The sequence below is a fragment of the Apteryx mantelli genome, chromosome 1, assembly GCF_036417845.1.
Source record: "Apteryx mantelli isolate bAptMan1 chromosome 1, bAptMan1.hap1, whole genome shotgun sequence".
NCBI classification, from domain to species: Eukaryota; Metazoa; Chordata; class Aves; order Apterygiformes; family Apterygidae; genus Apteryx; species Apteryx mantelli.
The window spans coordinates 194,759,712-194,783,268 of record NC_089978.1 but is presented as its reverse complement, the minus strand read 5'-3'; the positions used below and the strand labels follow the sequence as shown (position 1 = coordinate 194,783,268).

General features: G+C 39.8%; 1 protein-coding gene across 3 annotated transcripts in view; it reads right to left on the bottom strand.

The window, feature by feature from the left end:
* Positions 1-21,242, bottom strand: part of ST7 (suppression of tumorigenicity 7) — a 164,382-nt gene extending 143,140 nt beyond the window's left edge. For 2 of the 3 annotated variants that reach the window (XM_067315084.1, XM_067315100.1), the window contains exon 1: positions 20,924-21,122. In XM_067315084.1, coding sequence (XP_067171185.1) covers positions 20,924-21,074 — 151 coding nt within the window. In that variant the 5' untranslated portion in view covers positions 21,075-21,122. Of the gene's footprint in view, positions 1-20,923 lie in introns of all 3 variants that reach the window. The other variant, XM_013947840.2, reaches the window with a different exon arrangement.
* Between the last annotated feature and the right edge of the window lie 2,315 nt (positions 21,243-23,557).

Below are 23,557 nucleotides of genomic sequence, written 5' to 3'. Positions count from 1 at the left end.
ATGAGGAAAAACTTTTTCACTGTGAGGGTGACAGAGCACTGGATCAGGTTGCCCAGAGAGGTTGTGGAGTCTCCTTCTCTGGAGATATTCAAAACCCGCCTGGATGCAATCCTGTGCAATGTGTTCTAGGTGAGCCTGCTTGAGCAGGGGGGTTGGACTAGATGATCTCCAGAGGTCCCTTCCAACCTCAGCTATTCTGTGATTCTGTTCTTGGTAATCACTGGATGCCTGTCTCCAACTTAAAAGCATCATTTCCCAGTCTACAACACAATGAACTCTCACATCTGATAACTGAAAGTGAATTTGCATGACAACTAAACCCCATCCTTCCTATTTATTTTCAATCAAAGAACCAGGAAAGCAGACAGCCTAGTTCCAAACACGAGTAGAGGAGATTAAAATAAATGCTATCAAAGATGCAATACATTTTATACTATTTGAGATGACTACTTGATGATTTCAGAGAATGCAAGTATGAAAAGGAAGCTGTATATTCTCACACCTCCCACAGAGCTAGATGTTAAAGCTTTGCTTCTAAATTAGTTTTTGCCATTGTAAAAAGAAAGTGGTATGTGGATTTTAAATCTTTTCCTTATTGTTGTCCGTGATCTTCCACATGCTGCACAATTTGAGAAGGAGCCTTGGTGACATAGCTGAAGCAACAGAAAAGTAAATTCAAATGCAATCAGAGGAGGAACATGGGGGAAAGTTATTACCAATTTAAGAACTCAAGAGCAATGAGAATTTGAAATATATTCACCTTACCATCATCCATTATCTACAAATAAAAAAAAAAAAAGGAGAAAACTGACCCTCAAACAATATTGGGTAACACTTGGGAATAAAACAGGCATTATTTGGCTTTCCCTTTAGATATGAAGCATTGTTTTTCATGTGAAATGTATACTAAGACCAACAGGTATTTTATTTTCACTTATATGTTCTCAGTTTCAAATATTCCAAATATAATAGGTCAAATTCAGCTATTTAAAGTAATTCCATAGGAGGTTAAAGTAAACTTCATTTTAACTCTTCTCACCATGTCATTGTTGTTCAGCATTAGAGGACATGGTAGGCTAAGGAAGGGCTGAAGGCTTATCTACTAAAGCAGCTACTCTTCAATAGCCGCTGCCTTGCCAGTTAACATGTTATTTTATGCCATGCTAAATTCAAGAGAGAACAACACCTAAAGATGTATTATGAAAAGAGATGTAACAGACCACTCTCAGGAACAGAACAATTAGGCCTAAACCCTTTACATTTAATTTGAACTGCTGATAGCCATACAAATTCATTTTCTTGTATTCTCTTTTTGATATCTCTCTAAAATCTTAGAGAAGTTGCCTTTGCATACACTAACAAATGCTTTTGTCACATTTATGAATGACTGTCATAAAAAAAACACACTACAGCTGAGACTGTTCTTACTAAAATATTTTATAAATAATTTTATTTTACACATTTAAATTGATTCAAGACTACCTACTATGCCTGACTATAAGGCTCCTTAGCCAAGTATTTCTCAGATAGTCCTTCACTTACAATAAGCCACACACATAAATCAATTTAATAACCATGAAGTGGGTAGAGACCTGGCATTACAAAACACGAAGACCAGCTTGTCACTTTGCAACCTATTCTAGCATTTACCATACAACTGTATAAAGAGTAATCATCAGAGCCCCAATTTTGTTAAACTCCCCAAATAAGCTCATGCATAATAAACAATGAAAAGGGCATGCTGTATCACAGAGACATCTGATGTTTAAGAGTCTGTTTTGACTGCCTGAGCAGCAGCAAATAAATTTTTAAATGATGCTATCATACTTACACATAATATCAGAGAATCCAGAGAAAGCACACGAAGCAGCTAGAGAAGAAATTGAATGAACAGACCTAAAACTCAGTTGATTTATAGAAGTACAATCTACTAGGAGATGAACTGTCAGGACCATAAGCCGATTTCACTGTTTGTATGGAATACGCCAGACTTACTCAGGCACACTTGTGCTTAAAACAGCTACCCAAGAAAGGGTCCTAAAATCACCATCCACAGAAAGACTGGGCATGCAGAGATTGTCGGCATTAAGCGTGCCTTTACAGAGTGCCTTCTGCTTTGGATTAGGCTGTGCTGCAGAAAGACGTTTTTAGGCTTGGACAGAGGATTACTTGCCTCCCAGCTGTCTAGCCTATTCCTGCTACACAGATGGTAATAGGTGTTTGCAAGACAGCTCCTGAACCACTGCAGTTACAGCCCAACATTTTGGAATAAACTGGCACGTGTTTTCCTATGCCCCAAAAAAGCCAGGCTGTGAGCTTAAGTCTGTAAAAGTGCTTCATGACCTTAACCACTGAAGCAGTGGGTTGAGCAAAGGCAGGCAGGCAGCAGTTACCTCCTTGGCTGTTTCAGCATAAATTGTCCTCACTTACTTTTTTAAGTCCTCAGTATGGCAGGAGCATTGGCATGCAGATGTAGCACCCATCACCACAACTGTTTTAAGTTCACAGTCTAGTTCATTTTGCAATAGCCCACCCCAGGCAGACAAATATAGGAAACCTCTTTAGTCAGCAATCTCATACCTCTACTCCTGCATTTTCCATTTGTTGTCCTACTGAAGATAAACTGGCTTTGCTACAGTCACTACTGTTTCTGCAATTTACAGTAGCCAAGGATTTGTCTTTCATGAACCTCACCTTTCAAAATAAAGCCGGTAAGAGATTGGAAGATACTTTTAGACGTCTTACAAGGTCAGATGAACCAGCTGAAATGTAAAGCAATCTAGAGGACCAATTTACAAGCAGACTTCTGAAGGTTGGGGGCGGAGGGGGGTCTCACCTTTGCCTGAACAACTGCATCACCAGTTGTAAGATGACCTTACAACTGTATTACCAATTATGTGACTGCCTATGTTCAACTAGCGACTCATCCTCTGCAGATGATTTGATGCAATATAATGACAGTTAAGAATCTCTACTCACAGGAACTCATCATATTCACAAGTTTGCTGCATGGCCGCATGCACGCGTGTGCGTGTCAGTGTGCTTGCGTGCGCAAAAGGAAACTGATGACAACTCTTCGTTATGTTTCTGACATACAGACAAGTTTTTTAGACTACATTTCCTCCAGGTCACTGACCTTCTCTCCTTGTCAATGATACCAAGCGTTCCTCATGTATCTTTAAAAGAACGCCCTCTAGTGCGAAAAATGCATATGAACTTTTCTATTTCTGTGCACATTATTGCACATTACAAGCCCAATCTGTTTAAGGTAGCATAGGCAAGACAATCTGCAGGGCGCAGATGAAGTGCTAAGGACTGGATGGGAACTAGCAAAGACAAGGAAAAAAATCCTGTGAAAACCAATAGTTTTTAAAGAAAATCTAATCTTTGTTCATATCTGTATAGCAACCACTAGGAAATGGAAATGACTAGTGCACTTGGTTCTAGTTAGTTTTATGCATGATAAACACCTGCTGAATCAAAGCTACAATTTGATCCACTACATAAGCAAATTCAGTGAATCCTTTCTAACAAACTTATCTTAATTACAACATATCAAACAGTAATATTAACAATCTTTGTAAATAAAAATACAGTCTATTTTGTCCACTATAAATTTGTAATAGAATTCAAAATTCTGACCCCTCTCATCTACTATCATAGTGTTGTAATCCCATTACTAGAGGGACGGAAGTTTTCAAAGTAATGTTGAGGACCTATATCAGCCAATATTGCTCTTGTTGAACTACAACATTCACAGAAAGCAAACATGGCACAAGCAAATATATTTGAAGTGGCTTATATTTTTGGACAGCTATTATTTTATGGTGTTATCACATCCCTCATCAATATTAACTTTTATTCTGAATGGACACCATAACTTCCCGCAAAACCACTAGATAACACACACAGTACAGAATGACAGTAGCATATGAGCAAAAGAGAATACAGTGCCATTATATATGCACGTATTATATCTTATACCAGATATTTAATGATTTTCTTACAGTTAACAAAGCAGATAGTAATTATAAAAAGCACAGTAATAAACTAAAAGTATATAAATAAGTACATGTTAATAAGTAAATTAATGGTTCTTGTTAACATATGACTAAGCATCTAGGTGATTAAGTAACACAGGCGCTTCTGAAAACATTACCCTAGAGAAATAATTCTTGCCTGTATGTTTAAATTAAATACACCAAATAAAATACTATAAACCAGAAGAAAGAAAATACTTTCAGTACCAATTTCCTTTCCCCTTAAAAAAAAAAAAAAAATCAAAAGATACAAATCCAAGGGGGGAGGGGAAGAGGAAGAGAACAAAGCCTTTAGTGATTCAAAAGTTAAAGGGCAGACTCAGATAAATCTGATGAGAGCAAAGCTGCTTCCCTATACAAATAAAAACACATTCAGAGAACAGCAGAGTCCATTCTGCACAAGAAATTTAAGGAGAAAGACTTCACTATCTACTCTGGCAATTTAATGGATTTCTGATCTATTACCTTACGGGAGAAAAGTTTTGAAGGGCTCAGCCAACAATTTTAGTTGCTGCACTGTGAAATGTCTCTATCGCGAGGCCCTGCAAGGGAGATGTCAGCTCCTCTGAACAACACAATCTCCTTTGGTCCTACAACAGACATTTGTGAGAAAATGCTTCATAAAATTTCATTGCTGCTGGCATTTTTTCCCCTGAAATACTTATCTGTCACATTAGATTAGAAAAGGAAAAGCCACCCAAAATAAAACAAGAGAGATTCTGGCAGCCCTTTCTTTATTCATTTACTGTTTATTTTAATATTATTGATTTCTGTGCCTATGCAGAAGGATCACATGCTTGGGCATTAGAAAGAACTATTACAATCTATTTTCTAAGTATTGCCTAGGAAAGGGTGCTAAATGCCCAGGTAAGCTCTCTGCTAGTTCTCCCACCCTCCCCCCCCTTTTTTTTAATTGAAAAGCCTATCATGTTCACCCTGGGATAAATCAAAGAACTCATGCCTCTGTAGCTCCAGTGGTCCACTACAATGATGCAAAGGGGCCACAGCCCTGACTGAAAGAGCTGAGATTCCCCTGTCTTGGATGATCCCTAGGGTGGGAGCTGGTGGGAGCTGCTCTGGTGAGTATGCAAGCTGGGTCAGTATTTAAAGCAGTTGAGCTCATTTATAATGAACTGGCAGCTGATCGAATTTGCACCAACAAACAAACTGGCTCCAGACAGCCTCACTATAAAGTGAAGGGAGTACAGAGGTGCACAAATCCTGCCAGTTGATTTCCACATTACAGTAAGAGGAACTCCACCATATCCAAAGAACAGATTTGTAATTAAGATATTACAGAATATATCTATTTTCAGCCTAGCTCACCTAAGGAAAGTAGTGAATGATACTGATTAGCCCTGCAGATTGCTTACTCTGCATCACAACTGACAGACCATTTGTGAAGATGTGTATTTATAGATCTAGACCCTCAAATACAAGAGGGACAGCACCATATAATAATTCAGAAACCTAATAAAACCAATTGTTTAACAAGGATGCTGTTCCACAATCAATCACTGCCAGCTTGTCTGCAGTAAACTTGGAAATTTTAGATCTACCTGAGCTTTAAAAGACAGCAGAATAGTACCTGAAGCACTCAATCTTCAGCTCGGTAATTTACTAATTACTGTGTTTGGTTTATATTGTGTAAAGGTTGCTCATATTGTTAGAAAGAAAATTCTCCGCAGTAAGCTCACAGTAACTGCTAAAACTGAAAATTTATCTTGCAAGTGTGAGAACTTAAAAAGATGTGTGGGAAGACAACTGATTAAAACTTTTCAGACATAAAAGAATCTGAGACACCTTGAGGTTTAGGTGTAGACAAGTCAGCTTTTTTAAACATGCTATATTCACTAAACATCTTTACTGAATGCTGTCTAATCTGCACTGCTATCAGGTCTCAGTTTCTTGACAACCCCGATGTTCCAAACACAGTAAGACAGCAAATACGCACAGACCTCTTTTAGATTCTGGGAGGTGCTTGGGAGTCATTCATGCTAAATGCTCTGCCCTATCAGGGCCGGATGCCAAAAAAACTCCAGGGGCAGTGCAATGGTTTCATGAGAGTTCCTGGGAGCTTTGCAGACTGCCTCCCAGAGGCCAGCACTTCCTCAGGTATTGTTCGCAGAACAACTGCACACAGTCAGAGTTCCATTTCTGCCTCATAGATATTTATCATATAGCACTTTTAAATAAAGCAGTATCAGCCCTGCACAAATAACACCCACAAGTCCTAGGATGTTCAAAGATTCCCCTTTGTTTTGGTGGACAAAAACCACAGGAATATAATTTTATTTGCTAAAAGTCAGACTGAGTTACACCTTAATAATTGTATAAAGACATGCACTATGAATCAAAATAAATCCAAACAGCAAGATTTCTTCAGCAAAATAAATAATAAGAGAGCAAGGTAAAAATAGGATATACTGGTACTCAAAGCAAAACAAATATTTACCTCTATTTTGAGTAGGAACAACATTGTTGAATGTGGAGGAAAAAATAATAAAAATAAATGTAAGCAAATAAAAATTGTGGCAGCAGAAACAGAGATAATTCAAAGAGCATAACACTTTGAAGACATTGTCAGCGGGAGATGAAAGGAATACACAAAAATTAACTTACTGAGAGAAGTGACATTTGAAAATTCAAGTCCAGTATCAAGACAGTTTTAATAAACTGATAGGAACTCCCCCAAATTATGCCAGAATAGCAATACAGCATATTTCTATATTTAAGAAAGATGCAGGCCTAAGCTACTACAATACTGCTAGTCTGATGTCAGTAGTATGTGAAGCTTTGGTATTTTAAAGAAAACAATAGATTAGGCAACAGATGAAAAATTGGATAAAAAGCAAAATGAATAAATAATGCCAGGCCAACCAGATGTGTTCCTTTACTAGAAATAGCTAGTTTTCTAGCCAAGGAAAATGACTAGCTCTAAACTATCTGGATTTCAGTAAAGTATTTGACATAGTGACATGTTGGAAGTTAGTGAAAAGAGGAAATGTGCAGAAAAGAGAGGAGCAACTGGCAAAGGCACAGAAATCTGCAGCTTGTCTGGAACCACTGGAATATAAGGAGAATCCAATGAAGTTATCAACTGAACCTTATTTATTATTTTCATTACCAAAACCAGAAGTGTGTAGATGAAAATTGGTATGAACCACCAACACAGAATATGGAAGCTGCAGCAACAGAACGGGATCAAAGTTAATGATGCAAAGTGCCAGAGACTAACAAGAATCTCTGCTTACCGCAGGTCAGGTGAAAATGACAGAAAGATCCAGATGTACTATATGACCACAGTATGACTGCGATCCACCAATCAGATATGGAAAAAAGCAATTTTAACCCTAAGATTACATGGCAAAATGTTTCCAGTGGAAGGTGAGGAACATTAATTATATTATATAAGGCAGTTAATGAAGACTCATCTTGGCATACTATGTACAACTCTGGCTACCCTATTACAAAATGAATGGAAAACTGAAACAGGTAGAGGTACTGCTAGTATGATCAAGGAAATGCAGCCTTTTTATGAGAGCAGACTAAAACCGTGCAATTTGTTTAACCTCACCAAGTGAAGACTAGGAGGGAAAAATCCCTGTAAATAGACTGGGATCCAATGATCATAGAGGCAGTGGAATTTTTAAAGCTAAGGGAGAAAGTATCACAAGCACAAATGCATACAAGTCAGCCATAAGTAAATCTGGGCTGAAATTAGGACAAGGTTTCTAACCATTGGAGCTATGAAGTTCTGGAAAAATCTTTCAGTACAGCAGTTTGATAGGTTTATGAAAAGATATACATAATATGACTGAGGACTGGATTCAATGACCCAGAAAGCCTTGTCCAGTTATTTATTTCTGGGCAATACAGTTCCTACATAATCATCGCATGAGGTAGGGGAATTATTCTAGGAAGTCAAGGGTGAAAATCCTGGCTGCAATGGAGTTGCTGACAAAACACCCCTGACTGTAATACAGGCCAAATTCTCTCATCAGATCCAGGCAAATCCTGCAATCTAGACATCTTCAAAAAATCACACTACCAATGAGAACTCCTCCTGGGCTGTGTCTCCCCAATCCAAGACTGCACAGCTTTTGGGACTGTTGTTAACTTGTGATCAGCACTTTAAAACAGTAATTTCTTGAGAGGGATTTCTGGAGAGCAATTCAAGTTAAGAATATGTTGGACAATATTTGCTGCTACAGAGACTCCCTTGTGCTTATATCACTTCTCCTTCATCTTATTCCAGAGAGTTGTATAAACAGACATAGGAATTAGAAGGCATTTCTATACTGGACAATGCAGTATGGTACAGAAGCCTGCTCTTAGTGGGCAGATCAATCCATACAGCGAAATGCTGTGGAGGAGGTACTGCAAGCTCCTAAAAGCAGGAAATCTGCATCAGTGCAGTACTGCACAAGATTTAATAAGCTCCCTCTCTCAGCAGGGCTAATTAGTTCAGCTGCAGCATCACGCTGCAGAGCAAATAGTGCTTCTAGTTATGAAGCTACGGCAGCCACACTAAGGGAGTCTCTGCCCCACTCCCCCTTGCATGGTATATTATAGGCCAGATATACTTCCTTCTCCTGTGCTCTCTCAACAGGGTCTGGTTTAACCTTTTTGAAAACTGAGGAAATGACTAGTCTTGTACTCTAAGCCGAAATTTGTGTAAAACACACCATCTGGGTACGCTGCTATCAAATTCACTTCAAACTTAAAAATAGCAAGAGAAATCTCGCATGGAAGATTAAGTGCATTAGTAGATCATATAACCTTGCACCAGACCAGGCTGCGCTGTAAACCATTTTCAGTCCTCAGCATGAAGCATACCAGCAGAGCCATCAAAACATTTATTTATGTGGAGATGAACATCTACAGTACTCTCAGGTTACAAGCACATTTCATTGAGAAATGAACGACAGCCTTACAAAATAAAACAACAACAATGAAAACATTTCTTGTGCTTTAAATTTGATCTCCAAGTGTCTTGCTGTGGAGCATAAAAACTAACATATCAGCCTAACAGGTTTGACATTTAATAAGTCAAGTTTATTTCTAGAAAGTAAGCTGGAAATTAAACCCTCATGGTTACAGTTGGCACACTTTGCCAAAAGGAATCTTATGATGACTGCATTTCATTTTTTCCCCTATAACTTTTATCCTTGTAATTGGTATATTTAAATGCATTTAATCACTTAAGCATTGGATCCATCACAGTGATAAATCTCCAGTTTAGACTGCACAATAATAAATCTTTGTCTTCTTTTAGCAGCTGGCCAGTTTTGATTTGGACTTTGAATTTAGGTCCTTTCCTCAGGCTTAACAGTAACAACTTGTTTGTTCTATCTTTTGAAAGCATGACATTAACTCTTCTCTTTAAATGCATTATCCTTGTTTAAGCTTAGTGTTCTCAGTGCTAAAATTGGTTGCCCTTCTATAGTACTGTATTAAGAAACACAAAAAGTCCAATTAGTCTCTGCTGGTGGTTTACAAAGCAACTTCAGCTCATTAGTATTTACACAGCATCATTGGTCCACATGACACTTTACAGACACGAGGACAAGCAGGAGTTTATAATACAATCTTTCAATAGACACTTCCAATGCCACAAAGAGCTAATTTAAAAACAGGTGAAAGCAGCCTTCAGATACACCCTTTAACAATTAACAGAGGAATAATATTCCCAGAAGTACCCCATAGTTTGGCCAGAGAACCCAAGCTATGTTTTATCTTAAATTCTTTGATAAATACCCTAAATAAGTTGCTGAAGTAACTCCTTTAGAAAGGTAACAGATGTTAGATGGGGCAAATTACAAAAGGGAAAACAGTCTTTAGACTGAAGAGATTTGAGACTCTATTCTCAGTTTTGCTACAGACCTCCTGTAGTAGCTCAGTAAATTATTTAGGCCTGATCCTTAAGAATTCATGCACATTATTAATTTTTCAGTAAATCTCTGGGTTTATGCTTGGAAAACAAATGATGTCGTTAATGATTTGCAGGACTGGGGTATCACTTCCCTATGCCTTACTTTCTTCTGTACAGTTTAATATAACTTCCAATTGTATTAGACAGTCAATAGACGTTTGGAGTATGGCTTTATTTTGTTAAATATAAAATATCTTCCTAAATAACTAACCTTGTCACCAAAAGGCAGAATCTCAACTTGTTGTGACTGCTGTACAGATGACTATACTATACTATATCATTTTCTGACTGTGATGTTCATTTTTGTAGAATTAAGACTAGAAGAAACTGTTAGATCATCCAATGTACGTTGCCACCTAGCTGTGTTATGGCTTTACCACTCTCCAACAAGACAAACAAATCTGTCTGTTTTACAAGGCACAGCTTAAACACAGAGCTTGTCAGCTGACTGAGGTACATACAGAAACTCTGGACTCCTTATGCACAACAGCCCAGCACACGCATAAAAGTGCTGACACATCCTGGACTTATTAGAGCCACTGTGCTTCCACAACATACCTGCATGTGGTCATTAATCATTTCCAGATGTTGCCAGTTTTTTTATCTCAACATGATAGCATTCTTACTACTCTGATCTCCTGCCTTTTGCAGGCCCCTCAATTTTGCCCCCAATGACTCCTCTATTAAGCTTGGCAATGCTCTGACACTGACAGTCTTAATACCAAGACATCAAAAGTGGCAAAGCCATCACTTGCCATAGCAGTTAGGTGCAAATACACACACCCTTCCAGAATCTCTGTTAAAAACATACTTCACATTTGAATTTATCTGGGTGCAGCATGCAGACACCCATTTTTGTAGTATTCTTCTCCTCTACAGCAAAGACCACTTTAATATCTATTATTTCTTCCCACAAAGAAGTTTATACAGTGTGTAATCAACCACTTCTCAGTTCTGTTTTTGTTTTTATTAAAGTTAAGTGTAGTAAACTCTAAATGGCTCACAGTAAAGCATCTTCTTCAGACCTCAGATCACTGTGGCCCTGATTCTGCCAATTGTAATACATGTGTTTTACCTCTAAACATTTAGGAAGTTCATTATACCTTAGTCAACTAGATTATAGCTCTCACTCCTCCTTAGGTATAGTCAAGATACCCCTATGGCTTCTCCGTGATTAGATAAATAGTTTGAGCTTCCTTACATTAGCAAGGTAAGGTGGTTTTTTTCTAGATTCTTGAGTAGTTCTTTTAGCTCTTCTCAGAGCCTGCTCTAGTTTACAGAATCCATTTTAAAGCATAGACATACCATTTCAAAAAAACTTGTTTGCCTGTGCAGAGGCAATATCATCTTCCTAATTTCTGGTAGGTATTGCTCTAAAGACAGGTATCATCCTTTTGTCGTTCATTTAATGTAGACTAGAATTATGTATGTCTTTTCAGACCTTGAGGCACTGAACGCTTAGCACTTCTCGAGTCTTTCACAAATGCAAATTTACCATGTAGATTTCTGCATTTACTCCTTGCTTTGCTTATGAAATTACTACACAAAAGTACACTTTTATTTTACAATTTTCAGGTAATTTAGAATCATCTCATTTTCACAACTGCTCAGATAATTAGGATCTAAGATCTATGTGAACAATGAGACTTATGTTCTTATCTTAGGTTAAATTTATACAGACACTGAAAGGATGCTTTGAAAAATCCACTGGGTACACATATGCAGTGTTAGGTGCTCTTCTGAAAATTTTAAGCAATACATAGAGGATATTAGTCTTCAGTTAGAAGCTTATAGTACAATTCAGTCATCCAGAGTTCAAGTACATTCACTCAAGATTTTATCAAATATTATGTTGGAGGCTCTGGTTTACATATTTCCTCTGAAATACTGGCTGCAAATATTCTAGAGCTCTTGCAGTATAAAAGTCAATTTCTTAAGAGAAATATTCTCTGAAAACCTTGCATTTAGTTTGAACTTCGCTCTTTCCTTCATTTGACACTGACTGAAAAATTAAGCTCAATTAAATACAAATTAAACTCTTGAAGAAATGGACGAGTTTCTAGAAAACAAGTGTTTTACTGTATCATGTTATGCTGCATCCACCAGGAATTAATTTAAACAGGTTTTGTTGGGGCTTTCCCCCATTCTGCTTCGAGAATTTCAAGTTTAGTCTATAAAGGAGTTTGTCCTAAATAACACACTACTTTTATGCATATTATATTATTTTCCATAAAAATTAAAGGGAGAATTTGCAAGTGTATCATCCTGAAAATACACATACTTAAAATGGTTAAAAGATGGTATACAATAGCCTCTTGAATATTAGCTTATATACAGATAACTTATTTTTTTCAAAACAAAAAAGCGAACAACAGAAACCTCTAATATGCAAGCTCTGTCTGGAGGCTCAGCAACATCTACTAATGCTTCACAGTGCCGTAACTGATACAACTGAAGTTGGAGGTTAACAATAAACAAAACAATGTTTTTATTTCAATTCCATTAGAACTGGAGGAAAAAGGAAGAAAAAAAAAGACCAGTATTTAGGAAGGAGGAAAGACTTCATTTACATTCTGAAAAACATAAAAGTTAAACACAAGTAATTTGGGGACAATGGGGCAAATAACACTAAAGAATAATACCTGAACTGAGGACGTAAGCAGTAACAAACTAGGGCTATACAAAAACTGAAATGGTTTATTGTGTGAAATCCACATGCAAAGCTAATGCTGACCTTGCCAAAAGTAGTCATATATTTAAGTTTTTATTTTCAACACTCCAATTCATACAAGAGTTCAACACTGCACTTTCAAGGAGTTAATAGGAGATTTTCCATCTACTTTGGTGCAATCAGAATTTTGCTTCAGGTTTCCTGTTGTCACAGCAACACATACATTTCTGTAATTGACACAGTAAACACACACAGTGAAACACATCAAAAAAGGAAAGCTGACTTCAAAAGAAAGCCAAGCAACTACCAGCAAGTCCATGAACGTAAAAATAACTGTCCTTCAGTTCTTTCCAAGAGACAGAAAAAAGTTGTTTGCTAACTTTTAATCTGTTTGGAACTCCTTGGCCTTTGTCAGGTTAATGTTTTCCAATCCTAATGATTAACCTCCCCGGCTTAAATTTATGAACAGGAACAATACCTTCTGAGCATACAGTCAAGATGCTATCACAGCAAATACACTTTGACATGCATGGTGACTATGGTGACAGAGCACACTAGGCACCCCCACACACACTCCCGACAGTCCCGACAGCAAGGAGCTCGGCAACAGCCCAGAATACCAGTGCCTGTAGCACTGCTCACTGACTAAGGGAGAATAAACTCTTAAAGGTCAAATCCTAGCCTCACAGGCATTAACAGAAAACCTGCTGCTAACCTTAATAAGGACAGTTTATCACTGCAGATCTGCACGTATGCAGCTCCCAAGGTCCAAATACATCGTCAGCAGGGACCAGTAGTTAGTTTTAATAATAGGTGAATGTTTTCTACTACCACTAGAATTTGAGACCATTAGAACTATAAGTAATCTAACTTATTTATCACATTATAATCTATTGAAGAGCAGCACGTTGCACCAGTACTGAGTATAGATCTGCAAGAATCAGGAAGATTAGAAACAGAAGATCAGAAGGATTAGATGAGCTTTCATTGACAAGTAACCACAACCCTAAGAATGCATATCCAAAACCTGAGAGGACTGTTCCATCTGTTCACGCTCATCTCCAACAGTGCTTCTGTTTATAGAATCAAACAGAACTTTCTTGCATGTTTAAATACTGAATGGTTTGCAAAAAGTGAGGGTTCAATGAGCTAGATTTACTGGAATGGCCTAAACCTGTGCAATGCACTTGAATGTATCAGTGAATGTATTTTAGGTAGACTAGATTACCATAGTATCTGATTGCCTAAAAAGCTCTCAGTTATGCATCTTCAAAAGACTCTTCATGGAAGAGAAAGTGTTGTTATCCTAATTTTACAACTGAACAGAGAAAGTCTTAGAATATGTCTGCTCCCTCCTCCTGCTCATCCATGCACGAAACTCATTTGTAATTCAGTAATCTGTTGTTGGCTAGTGTTACAAATGTTGTTGCACACCAGCCTCTTCCTTCTCCAAATGGCTGGCACCATGCACTGTGCATGGTGTTTTAAACTCTGGGCTCTAACAGAATCCTATTACATGTTTACAGATCCCATGTAATTAAAATCCTGGTAATTATTTCAGTAGGACTGATGGAATTAAGAAAAAAAAAAATCAAAAAAAATCAAAACATTGAGTACCCCAGAACACAATTCTTTTCCATTATGATCTGGCTCAGAAAAAACAGTTCTTAACTGAGGGTACATGGTCTTTCTTCACAAATTGCTGTTTCCAGCCTGCTGTTCTCCCATACTTACTGACCTTGGGGGTCTGACATGACAACATTACTTTCTTTCACAATACAGATTACTAACTCTTCTCTAGATATTTAACTAGTAAGAGTACAGGGTCCTGCTCCAGTTCAGTTGAAGCAAGATGTCCTGTACAAAGCTAGCAATACTATACAGACACCTACAAAGTTAGACTGGCTCAAACCTAAATAATTATTCACATTTTTATGAAATCAGATTTCCAGACTTCTCTGCATTCAGCAACACAAGTTTCTGAGGAGTCTTCTTGTCTGCCTTGTCACAAGCCAATTGCATTTAATACTCTGGTTATTAAATCTTTCTATTGCACTTCAAAAGGATAAATAAAATAATCTGAAACTGCTTAACTTTTGGGACTTTCTCCATCTTAGAAAACGAATAAAAAGCTGAACTGTTATGTCAGGAAAAACAACCACAGAGCTGCACATTTTTGTAAGAGGTGTGTCTTGGTTTAGATTAATGTGGCATTTGGAAACTGTGCAAGTGCCAACATGGAAGGAAAATATAGCATGTTACATAAAATCATCAGGTTTATTTTAATTATTTTGGAATAAGATGATAACACATGCTTCTTTAATTATTTATTCTGTGTTTTATACTTCAGCTTGACATGTTAAGTCTCCTCTGCTGCTTCCTGGTTAATAGTATGGCACAGCTGTAATAGTTCAAGCTCTCCTATTCATCAAGCATTTAATGGTTTGATTTATATGTCAAGCTTCAGTGAAATGCAAAAAAACATGAAATACCAAAATTAGATTTAACATGAATATTTTTATGAGACAGACTAAATTTCCCTTTGATTAAACCACAGTAATTCATTCCACTGAGGATACTGGAATTACACTTGCCCAAAACTGAGAGGAGTTTCAAGACTATAAAACTGATTAAGCACAAAGGATGACCGACTTGCACACTAGCTTGGCCAGAGCTACAAAATGCTCAGGGCATGCACATCTGTACAACATCAAAAGAGGGGAAAAAAGCCTCACACTTCATCTTAATAAAATTTAAAGCTCAAAGTGACCATTGGACTATTTGGTGAAACCTTCCATAATTACTCTGACTTCCTACATTGTACAGGCTATTGCACAAGTTCTTGTTGAAAACAGATTTAATTCTGTATAAAAACTTGTAACTCTTATTTAGCCATCCAGTTTTGATTTGAAGACATCCAGAAATGGAAAACCCACTGCCTGCTTTAATAGCTGATCTACAGTTCGTTAAAAATAGACGCCTTATTATGATTGAGTTTGTCCTCTGCTTCTAGTCATAAATTCTTATTATTCTTTTCATGATTAAAAGGCCATTTATTTCTCTCCCTTAACAGTACTTCTTCACTGTAATCTAGTCATCTCTCAAACTATGTTTCAATAAACTAACTAGAATTCTAAGTCTCTTACTCCAATGCATTTCCCCAGCCCTTGAACCATTTTTCACTATTTTCTCCTGTTTTTCAACTTGCTTTTAAAAATACTGACTTCAAGCATGGAAAAACAAAATGCTCACCAGCACAAACAGCAATAAGAAATAAAATCATCTATGTTTGGTACTCTCCTGTATATGTCACACTAGTCCTCCATATCAGAGTAGCACATTGTGAACTCAGGTTAAACTGTTTCATCTAAATGTCTAAAACAGACTTTATGAGCTGCAAATCATACCTGCAGAATGATGAACTGCATTTCTCTTATTAGTTATATAATTCTGCATTCGACAGTACTGAAAACCATTTTGTTTGACTGGTCTCAACTACACAATAGATTCAGATTGTTCTGAGAAACTGCCCAGTCACTGTTATTTATAACCCTATTATTTTTTACGTCACCCAGAAGTCTTAAGAGCAGTGATCATACTCTTATTTTCACATCACTGAGGTAAATTTGATTAGTACCACATCTGGTGCCAGTTGCTGTGGTACTTTGTTAGAAACTTTCATTCACTGTTTCCTTTTGTGATAAAAAAAAAAAAAAAAAAAGAATCAAATACTTCTTAATCTATTCAGAAAAGCTAGAAAACCCAAACAAATCCCCGCCCTGAGAGAGTGAGAGAGGGAGGGAGAGAGAAAGAACATGTCACTGCCAGTGCTGATTTTTTTAATAAACACAATCTAAGAACAGATGATGCATAAAGGCCATATTGTGGCTATTCTTCTTACGTGGTAACTAATTGTCATCGCACACTTTGGGACTTACTTGTAATTTCCTAGGGCTTTTTAACTCCCTCTGTCCTTCAGAATACAGAGTTGTGAAAGTTTCTCCTATTTGCAGATTTCATACCGGCATTTTAATTGTGTTTTGGGTCATTTCAATGAAAAACAAATGACTCAGCTGAAGACTGCTGTAATAACATATTTCAACAGAAAAAGTGCATCAGGAATTAGTTCTTTCAAAGTCAGGAAAAAGAAGAGTGGTTTGATTAGGTCTCAGATAGATGCATGTGATTTTTTTTTCAATAGTGAAAATGGTAATAAAAAGCATTCTGACGTTTTTGCTGGACAACCGTGGCCTGTAAAATTTACCTTGTACATATGTATTATATAAAGTGTTAAAAATCAAGCAACAAAAATTACCTTCTGTTAGAATCAGTATGCAGTAATGTCAAAGAAACTGTATACTTATTCAAAGACATATTAGAAAAATTTTATCAAAACTGTATTTAAATTTTGGGAGTTTTGTTGTGTTCACTGTCCAGATTTAAATTGAAAACTGCAGTAGGTTGAATCTTTTCTTTTTGCTTTCTTTTTCCTTTTTTTTTTTTTTTGATTGGTGAAGAGCATTCAGATAACGTTCTGTTTCCCAGCAGCAAGTATGTTGCATGGATTACATCTCATCTGCCCCCAAAACAAATAGCTTTCTCCAAAAAAATTGAATGATCACAGTAGATAGGAGGGAAAAATAAACAATTTCAAGATAAAGATATAATTGCCCAATTCAGGCTGGCTAACACTACCTGCATTACTGCTGATTCAGTATACTGGTGGCATGTTACCTTAGTGAGTCTTAATAGACTGAGCAAAGTCCATTGCTACAGTGATAATCTTCCAGCAAACTCACACGTTTTTTGCTGTTTATTTTAATTCAGAAGAATAAGGTAGTATCTAATCTATATCAGAAACATAATAGAAGTTTTGACCCTGCTAAAAAAGGGGAAAAAAATTAAATACAACATAAACTGTACAGGAAAATAGATTAATTCCATTCCACATATTCCCCTAATCCAAGGATATTTCCTGCAGTAGCCAGTTTTTTTTTTATCCTTCAAGAAAATCAGGAGTTTCCACAAATACAATTTTCCTGCTGAATCCTTTATACATGCTAATGCCTCCTGCTCCTAAGAGAGCTCCCAGAAAGGATTAATTGTCCTGCAACTGAGGATGGGTTAGTATTTACATACTTACTTGGTCTACATCAGAGAGATAAACCTGTTATGAAAATGAATTGAGACCAGGCACCTATGAGATGTAACTTACTTCTGGTTGTTAGTGCTGAGTTAGGCCTGTGAATTAAACAAGCTATACATTTTTGCCCAAACACCTGAAATTCTGCATTATTCTTAAAAGTACAGAAACGCAGGAATTTATGGAGAACAGCAGTTATGTTATTTATCATTTACATAGTAATTTCAGCATAAATAGCTTAAGCCAATACTTAAAAATCAGACATACAATTCTGTCCTCAAAGAGCTTACTAATCAAAATAAATATGTTTACTCCTTCAATAAAAGGCACAGTAAAAGTCCTATGTGAAATAACACTCTAGAAAGCAGCAAGCTTCAGTTAGGGTATGATCACAGTTTGTCCTATACTCATGAAGTGATTTTTTTTACTTTCTTACCTACACTCACAGCATAAAAAAGGAGGAGAAAGAGAAGCTTCTATAGTGCCATTATAGCCCTTACATACAGGCAGACTGGAAGTAGGTATGCAGGCACAAAGAAACAAGCAGAGCTTTTTGCAGCATCCCTCAGGTACCTCAGCAAGCAAAGCAGAGAAGTAAACAGCAGTAAAACATTAGCAGGTGATTTCCCTGTACATCACAGAGGGAACTCGTGATGATGCCTGGATTTCTATAGTCTATTTCTGTGGCAGCACAGCTACTTTAATGTTCCTAGATCTAAGAGGAAACTCTCAACTAAGCACTTAATAGATACCTCCATATACCTTCAAGCTCTTCCTGGAGCAGCTGGGCCAAGTGAGATAACCAAAAGTCACAACCCAGCATGACCCTCCCCATTCCCTTACAAAAAAACATCAGCACAAGGCATGCAAATACGTTATTACTCAATATGTTCTCATTACTTCACAGACCTAATTCTAGGACTGTAAGCTCCTGAAGGCAGAAATCTTTCTTTCATATATATCTGGAAATGCCCAGCACATTGCTGGTACTCCACATTAGTATGATTTGATATGTCTATATACTTATCTATAGACACACACACACACAAAGAGGCCATTAATAACTTCATATACTTACTGATATAAATTAAAATCAAAGACCAAAAGTAAACTCCAAAGTTGTTCACTGCCCAGTACCCTCCCTCAAAATATTTATATTTAATCAACACTCCTGCTCCTCAGAAACATGATTTTACTAGCCAGCCCTCGCACTGCTCTTGTCACCCCCCCCTCGCCCAGGCTGGTTAGGGAAGCAGGAACAGTCAGAGGGGAAACCCTTCACGGTGACTGCTCATAATTCCCACGCCTGCCCCAAGGGACAGCAGCACTTCCACTGACTGGAAACACAGCACTGGAGCATGGGAAAAGTGTCTGTACCCCCAGCAACAAGGTCCACAGCCACCTTGGGCTCCTTGAGCAGCACTCGGTAACACCACTCACAAATCCACAGCCTCACGGAGCATGTGCCATGTGCCACTACCGGCGAGATACTTCTTTTAACAACTCACTGCCCCACTGTGTGCCAGTTTCTACTTCTCAAACAACTTAGGCTTACCCTCACAGCTATCTAATCTGATAGTGGAAAAACCCCACGGCCTCAGAAACTAAGGGCCGTGCACTGAAGAAACAGATGCGAACTGTTAGTTGAACAAAGATGGGGAATAGAAAGCTGCTGTATGACCGAACGTGCAGCTGGTGGCCTAAGATCCCAGAACATGAATGATGAATGCAATTAAAGCAAGCAGCAAATATAAACCTTTCTTCAGCTGGCTGCATCACTTGAGTTTTACCTAGACTGATGTAAACCAGTCAATATTTATCTATTAACAAGTCTCACTTGGAAACTAGGCCAGCCATTCTATAACAGAAGCTACACATTAGTCATAATATTACTTTGTTAGCTCAGTTTTCCATTATGATTTTACTACAGTGTGCCTTGGAAGCACAAGACTGTGATATACCTGTCAGGGACCTGTGGATACAATTATTGCTAAGGCCAGACCCTCTTCTTGATCTAGCTACAGCTAGGTCACCCCCTCCCCCCTTTTTTAAACACACCTTAAGGTCTTGTTGTATTAAACTATTAACTCCAAATCACAGAGGATTTGGGGGACAAAGCACTGGTTAGCAGGGAAGCAGCAAATGCTCGAAGGATCCTGAACAGTGACTTACAAATAACCCTGGACTTCGCAACCGTGCCAACCACAAAGCCACCCTTGATCCAGCCTCTGCCAGGCAAATCAGCCAGGTAGGAGTATTCTGGAGAGGGAAAACCCACCCTCCAATTGACACCTTCCAACTTTTGCTGTTGTAACAGGACTTCAGACTGTGACATTCAAGTACCTGAGCGCCTGGGCTCGGGCTTTAAGCCGGCGTTTGGGACGGCCCGGAGCACCTCGGCTCCCCAAACAGGGCTCCCTCGCCCCTGGCCGCCAAGAGGCATCTCAGGTCCGCCTCAAGGCCATCCCGGAGGCAGCATCCCCCGGGCGGCGGAGCGGGGCGGAGCGCCTCGCCTCGCCTCGCCTCGCCTCGCCTCGCGTCCCGTCCCGTCCCGTCCCCGGCGGTGGGGGGACGGTTGGGCGCGCGGCGGGCTGCCCCGCCCCCTCCCGCGCGCCCCGGGGTGCCCGGCCGCCGCCGCCGCCGCCGCCGCCGGGCCTCGCCCGGCAGCAGGGGCCGCACGCGGCAGGGCAGCAGCGCCTGCCGCCCGCGGGGGCCGCGCCGGGCCGGGCGGGGAGGGGAGGGGATTTCCCGGCTCCGCGGGGCAGCGCGGGGTGGGGGGGCGCCTGCCGCCCTCAGCGGCGGGCAGCTGCGGGGGGAGCGGCGGGGCTGCCGCCGAGCCCGCAAGGGCAAGAGCTGCCCTTGGCTTCGCGTCCAAGCGCGGGCTGCCTCGCTGCGCCCCAGGCGCGGCCGGAGCCGGGAGCCGGCGGCCGGCTGGGGAGGGCGCCGGGGCAGTCGCGGCTGCCCCGCTGGCTGCGGCGCCTGAGCGCCCGGCGGTGGGGCTCGGCCGCCGGGGACTCTGCCCGGCGGGGTCCCGCTCTGCCCCCGCGGGGGTTGCGCCGACCTGGGGGGGGAGGGGGCGGAGGGCGGCGTGCGGAGAAAGTGCCACGGCGGCTCGGAGGGGAGATCGCCCCTACCTGTGGTTAAATTGTCATTGATCTTCAGGGGCACCCGCAGGATGTAGACCAAGAAGAGCATGATGAAGAACCACAGGGTCCAGAGGTAGGTCCATGACCAGACGATGCAGGACTTGAGCTGCTCCAGAAAGCCTGTCCCAGCTTCAGCCATGTTTTTGAAAAAAACCTGCTCTCTGCTGCCACAGCCTCTCAGCGTGTATTTGTGGGATGATTCACGCCTCCAGAGCGGGCTCTCCCCCTCCCCGCGCGGGCACGCACCCCGCCGCCGCCCCCCGCCAGGGCTCCAGTCGGCGGCGGCCCGGAGCCGTCGCGAAGGGGCGGTTAAAGGGCCGGGGCGGCGCAGGGCGGGCGCGGGCCGCCCCTGCCCGGAGCTCAGCCGCTAAAATGGACTCCGGAGCTCTCGCAGAGGCTGGGGCAGCAAATTTGGCTCAGTGGCTCGGCTTTTGTGCGAAGCCTTGAGCGTCTGAACGCAGCCCCCTCTGCCAACAGCTCGGCGCTGCTTCCCGGCTCAAAAGGTGCCAGAGGGCTGAGGAAGGGAGAGACTGAAGCCCCCAGCAAAGAAGATCCTCACCTAAAGGTCCCCAGACCCGGGCAAACTTGTGCTACTGTGGCAGCTCGAAGCCCGCCCTTGCGTAGCCGTGACCCAGGGCTCCCCTTTTTGGGGGGTAAAGACAGCACCGAGGCTCCTTGAAGCGCGCGAGACCCCGCTGGCGCTGGAGCAGTTGGACTCCGCGCGCGGGGACCGCGGCAGCGCGGCCGCGGGGGCGACGGCGGTCCCGGCGCTGCAGCCTCCTGCCCTGCCTCTGCTGCAGCCTCCTGCCCTGCCTCTGCAGTGCGCGGTGCACAAAAAGGCTGTGCAAACCACGACTGTTCCTTGACTTTACATTTTTGAACAAGAACTTCAGCTGATATTTTCATATTACAGCAGAACTTCAAGACCAAAAAGGACTCCCGTGGGATTTTTTTTTTTTTTTTGCAGTGTATTTGCCTAACCATCTTGTGGTGTCTTACTTTGATGATATTAGAGGCATAAAACTACAATTTTCCTTGCTTTTTATCTTACGGATATTTGAGTGTACTATGTCCAGTGGAGTCCTGAACTGTGAAACTCTGCACTTCAAGATATTATGGCAAGAGAAATAAATGTCTTATTCAAAAAAGTTTAGATAAAGCATAATCTTGTTTCTAAAATAAAGCATGTTTCTACAATGTTAGGAGTGCAATAATGCTTTCCAGTGTCTTAAGAAATAGCTAGTACCAATAAGCAATACCAGTAGAACAAAAAATCTCATGGAATTTTTCAAACTGATAATTGCCACTCTATCCTGGGATTTTTCTAATCTGCAAAGGAAAAAGTCATCATAGATAAGACATAGTAAATACAACCTTTCCAGAATGTTTACAGTATCTAAAGACAAGACGTTACAGCAAAATAAATCTGTAGTTGAGCTGATTACAAATTTATGCCTTCTTACATAGTAGCAAAGACGTAGAGATTCACAAATTTATTCTTTCAAACCATGCAGTGGTGCTTATGGATAGACTTGGAATGCTAGCTTTATGTCTCATACATTTGAAGACAGCAGTACTATCTTCTGATTAAGGAAAGGAACAATATCAGAATATTGGTGCAAGACTGACAGAGAGAAAGTACTCCCTATCATAAATCACAAAACTTTTAACTGGAATATACAGGTGGCATTTTCAAATTAACTGTTACACATACATTTATAGTCAAATTACATACCAAGGAAAACCACATTTCAAATATTTAAGTTTCCCTTTCCAGTTAAAAAGTAAAAAAATAATTAAAACAAGTCACATCTGAAAAAAGTCTACATTATTCCATAATGCAGTTACTTCTAAATTAAAACATTCATATCACATTCATTTAAAAATTGATTAAAAAAAAGAAACAAATTTTTCAGTTCCATAGTTTCCCCTACACATTTTAGTTTTGAGAATATTATTGCCTATATTACAAAACTAAATAGGATGATCTTTTTTTTGGACATCAAAGACATGGTGTTATTAGAAAAAAAAATGTTAAAATTTTATTAAAAGCCTTTTCCTTCTATTAAACTGTCTTATTCAAAGACTGCAGCTGACTGTTGGTTTCTTCAGCTGTATTTTCTTTATATCTCTGTAAGACTTGAAGATCAAAATACTGTGAACTGTGCCCACTTAAAGCATGTACTTATTAATTTCATGCCTTTCTTCTTTTAAGCACCACTGTTTTTTTTCCCCTGGGAACTGTTGTAGTTATTAATATTTTGCAGTCATTTTATGCTTTTCACCCATGGAGCTCCAGTATTTTTACAGTGAGCATATAGTGTTTAAACAAACAAAAGAGCCCAGAGCCAAAGCCAGGTAGAATGCCTCACAGTGGCAAAGCTGCCAGCAAAATCTAGCACTTCAGACTTCCAGTAGGACACTCCAACAGATTCCTCATTGTGTACTAAAACAAAACAACAACAAAAAATGTGTGTCCAAAAAACATGCATGAGGTGAACGGGAATTACCCATTAGGATATTTTGAATCATGACTAGCTTTGTGCAGTCATATGACAAATTACATTTCCATTGTCCGCATTAAAGAAGTGCCTAAGCTCACATTCAAGACAAGTTCACGAT